The sequence below is a fragment of the Branchiostoma belcheri genome, unplaced genomic scaffold (genome assembly GCF_001625305.1).
Source record: "Branchiostoma belcheri isolate BF01 breed outbred unplaced genomic scaffold, Haploidv18h27 scaffold38, whole genome shotgun sequence".
Classification (NCBI taxonomy): Eukaryota; Metazoa; Chordata; class Leptocardii; order Amphioxiformes; family Branchiostomatidae; genus Branchiostoma; species Branchiostoma belcheri.
In genome coordinates this window covers 1,878,065-1,887,195 of record NW_017803998.1, presented here as the reverse complement: position 1 = coordinate 1,887,195, position 9,131 = coordinate 1,878,065, and the positions used below count along the sequence as shown (strand labels likewise).

Genomic DNA, 9,131 nt, shown 5'->3' with positions numbered 1-9,131 from the left:
ATATATATATATATATTATATATATCCGTATATATTATATATATATGTCAGTTGACGTAAAGAAATGAAATAAAGCTTTTATGTACTATTGTGCATAATTGTAAGATTGTTAATTGTAAAACGCTAGTAAGATCAGCTACGCATATTAAACTACGTGTTGTGTGATAGCTACATGTAACTGAGTCAATAAAAGTATCCAAGTATCCCAATTATTTCCTTAAAATATAGTTTTGATATTCATGTGATGACTTACCATTGAGAGAAGTCATAATGCTGTGTGGCAATAGCTGTACGGAGAAAAAACAAAGAAACATCAGAATTATCTACTGGCCTTCTACAAGACGTTTTTGTTGTGACGATTATGATAAAATCTCCACAAATTCTCTTCAGACATATTTGCTTTAAGATTTGCGTCATAGTAGACAAACTTGGGGTTATAAAAAAGACATCCCTGTCAAGATACTTTCATTTTCTTCTATTAGTCTCTATCATATCCAGAGATATGTAGCACTCTTTTCTACGGACAGCAAAATTAGTGTTTCTACAAATGGTTTATTGTTCAAATATTACCCGTGCAATCGCAGCCTTTTATAGCGCTGAATTGAAACAGGGTTTACAATCACATAATACACATGATACATATAACATATTTGCTTCACACACTCTTTTGTGGAACTGTTGCAAGGGTCTGTGCGGCTGCCATTTGGCGCCACAAGGTGACCTCAATACGACTTTCTCCAACCAAAGTTAGGTACCCATTCACACCTGGCAAAAAAGAAAGTCGTGTAAAGTGCCTTTCCCAAGGACACAAAGTCGGGGCGCATGTCGATGTACAACTCGAGATCGAACTCAGGTCTCGCCGTTTCATAGACAAACGCTCTACCACTACGCCACCCGACGCCACGTTTCTTTCCCGAATGTAACTCAGAAGGCCTTAAAAAAACAATTTTCGTCCCCATTTATACCTCCCAGCCAATGCCAAGAAGAGGTCTTTCAAATCAAACATTCACCGCCATCTCTTGACATGGCCATGTTTCTCTCATATTTCTAGTTCAATGCCGAGAAGTGGTCGTATACTACGGTATAGGCCTTGCATTGAACCACTACGTTAAAAAAATGTAAATACGTGGAGATGCCAAATAGTAAAACATACCTGACTCCCTTCCGTGGTGCCAGATCATACTGTGTACCGTCAGAAGACACACCTGGCCAGTGTCCGTGTCTTTCACATGTTGGAAACTCACCTGTAATAATTGTGCAGTAGTTGTTTACTGGTAAAATAAAACTTTATTACTAATTCTTTCCTTACGTCCCCCCTCCTTTACACAAGACAGCTGCGAGCGCTGATCTAGCCGAATTTGGGATTGCGTGGCCCTTTTATTATAGTAGGAATACATGTGTGGTGCACGATATAAAAGTATGGCAACAAAACACACAAAGCTTGCGCATTATCATTAGGACAGATAGTATGTTATTCCTCAGATAATCTATCAAAATTAACATTCTTACCAAAGGAAACATTCGTTATATATGTTTTCGCGAAAAAACAACCCAAACGTATCGCGTTACATAAAGCAATAGTACAGTCATGTACATTGTACCTATACTAACTAAAACTCAAGGTGCGGAATTGCTATATTATGCTAGTACAACTTGATGTCAGCTTATGCTATGATATATTGGTAGATTAGAATATGTTATGATATAAAACGGTATTATAATATGCTACTGCGTCTGGTACGATAGTATGTTATAGAAGGTAACAATACTGGAAAATAAGTCATAATTTATTAACTTATAGTTTAGTATAAGGTTATAGTTTTATTTCTAATGCAATGACAACCTATTCAGAAATATGCCATGACTCTACCAGTTCATGTTAAGGTATCTTTTAGTTTATTTTTATTACATTATGTAAATCTGATGGGTATCATTCCATTCTATTTCGAAACACCGATGCTACAGGAATCTAAAAGGCTGATTAGACGTACGGTTCACTGGACTTGGATCCGGACTTGTAAAAATGTTTAGGTTCAAGTCCAAAAAAACCTAAAAGTCAAGAACCGAGTCCGGACTTATTACCATGAAAGACCATTTCACATACCCCTTTTCTTTCCAATCCACCTAAAACCTTCCAAAACCTTTGCTGCAAAATGAAGAAAACATAATCAAGCCATAGGGCATCGTCAAGTACCGGCCTCCATGTTATGTGGCCAAAGTTTCACCCAGACAACATTGCAAGGTTGCCAACATGCAATTTTGTATATGCCATGGGTTTAGGTCCGGACTTACAAGTCCAGAACTGAACCTAAACCTCTGGACTTGAATCCGGACCTGAACCTAAATGTTGGTTTAGGTATGCACCACTAGACATACCTGAGCTCCAATGTTGAATGGTGTCTCGATCTTCGACAACTTGGACTCTGTGTCGATCTTGTACTTGTAGTCCACGCCATTCTTAAAGTTCAAGAACACAGCCGAAGAGTCTTGAGGAAGAGACAGCAGAAGCAAAACAACCAGCAACATCTCTCCAAGTCTTCCCATAACTAGCCTACTTCGTCTGGTGCCATCCTTTAGAAGAAAATATGACATATTTTCGTTTGTTTTATTGTCTGTTTGTTTAACATAACAGGTAAAAAAACAACCACCAACATCTCTCCAAGTCTTCACATAACTAGCCTACTTCGTCTGGTGCCATCCTTTGGAAGAAATTGACACATTTTCGTTTGTTTGTTTCACATAACAGATAAAACGTTAGACGTAACACACTAGCTTCGTACAGTAAATACAAGCTACAAAAGAACGAACTGTAAGGTCAACTCACACCAGGAGGGACCCCAAATCTTTTCCTCTTTTCTATCTATACGTGTGGTGGGATCTTTACCGTGCTTGAGATGTGGCTTCCCTCAAACACGGGACCTCTGGTTTACATTTAGTTTTGGTTATCGTTGTTGTGTTGTTGCACAAATAAAAGAGTTATCCCCTAAACATATGCAAAAAGACAAACACATATGCGTGTGTTCTTGTATCTTTCTTCTGTCGTGTGTACTATTTTATTGGAAAAGATGATCTTTGGTTCGAAATTTTTGTAAACTCGTTGTGCAACGTTCTAGGGTCAAACTAATTATGTTCCGCCATTATTACGACATGCATAGCGTGTAATACACTCGTCTTGGCGAGTTTCAAGCGTTAGAAATGTTCTATCTAGCTCCTTGTCTGCACCATACAACTCTTCTAGATCTACCTAACATTCTGTCCGATCTTTTTTGGTAGAAAAAAAAAGAGTTTTTGTACATACCTGACGAAGAAATGCCAGAAGAGAGTTCCTGTGAGAATTCTGCCCTCTGCTTAGAGAACCCTCAAAACAAGGGACGTAGCAGAAGGGTACCTAAGAAGCTGGCCGTCCCCCTTTTGTGTTACATAATACGGAGGCTCTTAGAGGGTCGGTCCTGTGAAAATTCTTCAATAATTATGCATTGATATATACACTCAAGTCAAAACTGGGTTGCAATAGCCTATTTAGTACATGAACCGACATTTCTTTGTATCATATTTTGAAAAATGGTAAATTATGACTAGTTTTACTGGTATGTATTCACTAGGCAGTAAAATGACTTGAAAGGGAAAAATAAAAGTAATCCATTGGTTTGTTTGTAAAAGTAGTATCTAATTATTAAGAGGAAAATAAGCTACTATCTTATGTTGAAATGATGGTGATTATCAAGAAGATTTAGTTGAAACCGTTCAGTTAAATGTTGTCATGAAGATACGTTTTAGCCCATTTAGACCCTCATAACACAATTAATCATATGTGTGACGTAATCAGCACAGTGACGACAAAGAGACGTATCGAATGTGGGTCATTGAGACTACCCAAATGTTTTTATTGGTGAGACAAAGAGTAGCATGAAATATAAACTCGGCAAAAGTCAGACTAAAGCCGTCTCAGATGACCATTTTATTCTCGGATGGTGCTAGCCTAGACGCAGGTCACACGGCGGCGCAAATTTCCGTCATTTCGTCAAGGGTTAGGGGTTTCGGGGGGTTTTGCGCTTTTAGAAGATCCATCTTACTGTATCATCTGTCTTTACATAATTTTTTATTCCAACACACCTCGTTAGTATTAGTATCTAAGTTTATCATGCTTCTAAGTTTGTATCCTTATTATTACTTTCTTATGTTTTTTATTTGTATTTGTATTTGTATCAACACTGTATTTGTTTAGTGGCAGCGCTAAGATAAGTTTTGTAAACTTGAGTACTTTGTACCTGTCTGTACCAGAGACAAAGGTGAAACATACTCTTTTTGCGCGTGTGTGACCAATGAGTATCGAAGAATGGTTAACGTCAGTGTCGCTTACGCTTTGGGGGATCGATACGCATGGATCAAAAGCGACCTCTATTGATTTTTATTAGTACTGCAGCAGGAAGTCCACCCCGCCCACAACGCGTGGCCTTGCTGCACTTTAGTGGGGGCCGGAAAGCCCTTTTCCGTAGAGCGTAATCGGCCGTTTTAATTCTACGTAATGCATTGTAGCCACTTGGAATTTATCGTAAAGCGTAATCGAGAGGTTTCCAAATTCAGCGTAGAGCGTTGTCGGGACCCCCCCTTGCAGGCCCACTTTAGTATTCGCCGGGACTAATATCTGGGAATCAGGTTTTTAAATTTAGCGGCGGTCAATGAGTTTGAGGTCCACAGATTTTTCCGGGACCAGAACTAGTCTGATTTTACCAACAAGTTCTTCTGGCCTCTCCTGTTCCAACTTGAAATTCTGGAAAATCTGGAATTAGAAAAAAAAAAAGAAACAATAGTGAGAGAAATACATGTGTACAGTCATGTAAGAAATAAAATCAATTGAAAAATTATCTATTTAGTGACTCCATATCGAAAAGCTATAAAATGCATGTATTACATACTCAGGACATAAGTCGGTGTTTAAAGTATTCAATTTTCACAACTTTTGTGAAAACTATAAGATTTTAAACAGAAAGCTTTTTTAAACATAATCCATTACTGTAAAGCTGGCATCGCCCCTGAGGTGTTGCCAAAAAATACCAACCCTTATGAGAGCCAGTTGCATCTCTGTCTCTGCAATTCGGCGACCTGCAATGGAAGTGTGATTGTAGCAACAAATTATGATTGCTCATAATCTATTATATTTTGATTATTCATACAGTCTCAACATTGAGGATATTTCTCATACTGTCTAAAAAAGGAATGTACTCATTTGCTTTAAATGTCAGCTTTTTCAATCATACGTCTTATTTTAGCCCCTGCTTTCCCTAATACCCAAGAAGATGAAATGAGGCCAGCTACATGTACATGTACATGTATGTGAATACAGGCAGCTTGGAAAATGTAATGATTTAACTCCCAACATCTGCTTGGACTGTTGGAGGTTGCCAATTCATGACCTCTCCTGTGATCGCCTCCCTGCCCAAAAGTACAACAGTAAGTCAGACACCCATTTGAAACACAAGAAGGCCCTACATGCAAAAAATGCCTTATTTGCATGTTCGTCAGAGTCATTTGCATATTAGGGAAAGCACAAAATCCCCCCCCCCCCAAAAAAAGATGATAATTTTGACCAACCGACACAGCCTCTTGGCCCAAAGCCGAAGGGGAGCCAGGTGAAGGCCTTTAAACTCTTGCTGTTCTCTCGGTACCATCTCTCAGGGCGAAACTCTTCAGGGTTGTCGAAGTGCTTAGGATCTCTCCCCATCACGTATGGGCAGATCTGGAAAGTACATGGTATCAAACAGGAAATTGAAGATAAAATATCTTTGTGAAATATCTAGCATTTTTGAGAATTTCGTAAAATTGTTCAATATTGTAAATTTCTCAATCGCTCTGTTATTATCCCACTGGCTCTCTTAACTTAAGGCAACATACAGTACACATGTACATGGCATTGCATATTGTAGGAATGAGATAACCTTATCTTGAACCTTTTACCTAACATCCTGTCAGTGTCCTTCAACTTCCCTACCGTGGCATTAAATTGAGTATCATATTAGAAAACAAATATGATGCTATTTTGGATGGAATCAATCATCTTACAAAAATCAATGTGGGGTACTACAATCATTAATTCTGGGCCCTGTGTTGCTCTTAGCTAATGTTAGCTTTAATTGTGATGTAAATACAAATATAAATATAAATAGCTGAAGCCTGCACAATTCAATTGTTACAGTTAACTCTACATGTATCACTGATAACTTGAACATACATGTACGCATTTCCTACAAGCTTTGACTCCCTTTGATACAAAGTCATTGTGCAAAGCAATTTATCACTGTCAATGATAGAAATGAACAAAATTTCCTTATCGTTTGTATCAAAGATAACTAGTCCTGAGATTTACAAAGCCAATAGTCAACACCATGTAAAATGGTCATCACTATTGACAATCTGAATGAATGTTCTGTAAAAAGATTCTGGCCTTGAATCAACAGTTACTCAAAAATGCTCATATTTTGCCCCTAACAGTTGAGGAAAGTCTTTTTCTTCCTAGTCCTTACTACAGTTTTTTTTCATCAATCAATGCAGTGGTTTCATTAGAAGTTCAAAATTCACTCATTAAATATCAACTCAGCCTTTTGTGTTGACTTAATGCCTCCTGTTGCTGCATTGGGGGTATAATACGATGGCTAGACCTGTTTTTATTTTATTTTTTTTTTTCGCCCTGTCGCTTCATATTTTCTCTGAAAAAATCCGAGAACAAACAAATTAAATTGGTGTAGCTTTACCACTATATTTGTTCCAGCTGGAATCTCGTACCCTTGGATGACAGTTTCATGATTCAGAATTCGACTGAATATATATCCCACTGGGTACAACCTAGGAAACAAACATGTGAAATTGTTAATGACACAACAAAAGCACAGTGACTTTCATCCTACAATTATGTACCTACAAACAACTCACCCAGGGAAACAAATGAACTTACATCACGGAAGCGGTGGATTGCTCATTCCTTGACAAAGACTGGAGTCGCAGTCGAAAATTTGGGTGAGTCCAATTTGTTGTGTATGGAAATTACAGTTTAAACTTGATTCATAATGACTTCTACCAACACAGATGAACTTTCGAGATAGGATGGGATATTTTGAAAGTGAAAAGAAAGGTGCACAAATACAGATTGATCTTTTATGCTAACAAAGGCAAGCAGCTTGATACTCAGCATGATATTATTATATTGAACATTGTAAACTATCTATGATAAAATGACATCCAACCTTAATTTCATTGGGCCAGAAAGGAAAAATTATGTGGTCACCATGAGTTTTTTAAAAACTTTTTTGCTAACATACACATGTATATAATAATCACCACAAAATCTTGACACCACAAATATGAATTTATATTTGCTACACAACAGATTTGTGTCAAACATAAACTTGGAACTCCACCAAAACCTATTTTCCTCTCCAACTGTACAACTAAGTCCCTGCAACAATGTGGTCCCAGCAAAAGAATTAACAGTCTGTATAAAATATGCAAATATATGTATGTATGCAAATATACTAACCGAAGCGCCTCCTTGATGACCCCCCTAAGGTAAGGCATCTTGTGGACTTGCTCCTGTGTAACGGGCGCCTGATGATCAGGAGCAAACCTTACCACCTCATCATGCAGTTTCTCCTGGATGTTAGGGTGTCTTGCCAAGGTGTCCAAGGTGAAAGACATGGTGTTGGATGTCTGAAATATTTCATACAGAGCACAAATTTTGTTTAAAATTTTTTCTAATATCACAATTAGCACATGTCTGTATCAACAGTGTAACCTAGCACAATACATTTTGTATTTACTGTACACAACATACTGTGTCCACTATTACTTACTGTATCAACAGTGCTGCTTACCATATATTACTGTATCAACAGCTCCACCTAGCACATCACACATAACTGCATCAACAAAGCTGCGCTGACTACACGTTACTCACTCTGTCAACAGCCCTGCTTAGCATGTTATGTGTAACAACAGCTCATGCCTAGCACATTACGTACTGTAAAACAGTGCTGCCTAGCTACTAACAACAGTCAGTGTGCTTCTTAGCACATATTACATTAACAGCCCTGCTTAGGATGTTACGTGTAGCAAAAGTTCTGCCTAGCACATAAATTACTAGTTAAAAACAGCCCTGCCTAGCATTTGTTACTTACTGTATCAACAGCGCCCACCTAGCTTGTATCAAGAGCACTGCATGCCTATCACACGTTATTCACTACATCAACAGCCCTACGTTAGCATGTTACGTGTAACAACAGGTCTGCCTAGCACATAAATTACTGTAAAAAAACAGCCCTGCCTAGCATTTGTTACTGTTAAAAAACAGCCCTGCCTAGCATTTGTTACTTACTGTATCAACAGCGCCCCTAGCACGTCAACAATGTTTGCCAGCACCTCCTCTGGGTTCAGTTTGACTGACAGCAGATAGGAGACAAGGTCGGGATTTCTTCTTCTTCTTCTTTTTCTTCCGCCTTTCTCTCCATTATCTCCTCAACCAGCTGCTTGGCTTAAATAAAAAGAATTTCAAAAGGTAATTGTGAGTTGTTTGTTTTGTTCATCGAAGTGTTAAGAAACAACTACACACACACATACATTGTATAATAATAATAATTTATTATGTGTATGCACAGATACACAGACACACACACACATGCACACACACACACACACACGCACTTGCGTACCTGTACACACACAAACACACCACATCTACACATGCACACACACACATGCAGACACACACACACACACACACGCATACATGTACACACACACACACACACATCTACACACATACATACAGGCACAAACAAAGACTACGGAGTGACACATGTACACTTACAGTGTATATGAAATTCAGATATCTAGGCATTCAATACAATTCCTTGTGAATGCTTTGGATCCGAAGCAATTTTTGTACAGACAAACACCCGCAAACACACACATACATGTGCAGATACACAGAGACACATAATACATGTACTTAAAGTTCACATACTGATTCCAAAGCAGGTTTGCCATCCTTCAAGATGGCCTCTCCAGGCCTTGGTGTTCAGGGCTTTGTGGACTTTTGGAGGGATGGCAATCATGGTGTTGGTCGTGTCCAGAATGTCGAT

The 9,131-nt window shown here is 38.4% G+C and overlaps 2 protein-coding genes across 2 annotated transcripts in view; both read right to left on the bottom strand.

Annotated features, from left to right (window-relative positions):
• LOC109476567 overlaps nt 1–3,441 on the bottom strand; it is a 99,239-nt gene extending 95,798 nt beyond the window's left edge. Inside the window, exons 1-4 of the mRNA XM_019777552.1 lie at nt 3,299–3,441; nt 2,377–2,571; nt 1,154–1,244; nt 254–287 (exon numbers count right to left, since the gene is read on the bottom strand). Coding sequence (XP_019633111.1) covers nt 254–287; nt 1,154–1,244; nt 2,377–2,544 — 293 coding nt within the window. The 5' untranslated portion in view covers nt 2,545–2,571; nt 3,299–3,441. The remainder of the gene's footprint in view (nt 1–253; nt 288–1,153; nt 1,245–2,376; nt 2,572–3,298) is intronic.
• Nucleotides 3,442–3,803: 362 nt separating this feature from the next.
• Nucleotides 3,804–9,131, bottom strand: part of LOC109476488 (cholesterol side-chain cleavage enzyme, mitochondrial-like) — a 9,115-nt gene continuing 3,787 nt past the window's right edge. The window contains exons 6-10 of the mRNA XM_019777422.1: nt 7,532–7,626; nt 6,750–6,840; nt 5,593–5,737; nt 5,060–5,103; nt 3,804–4,780 (exon numbers count right to left, since the gene is read on the bottom strand). Coding sequence (XP_019632981.1) covers nt 4,667–4,780; nt 5,060–5,103; nt 5,593–5,737; nt 6,750–6,840; nt 7,532–7,626 — 489 coding nt within the window. The 3' untranslated portion in view covers nt 3,804–4,666. The remainder of the gene's footprint in view (nt 4,781–5,059; nt 5,104–5,592; nt 5,738–6,749; nt 6,841–7,531; nt 7,627–9,131) is intronic.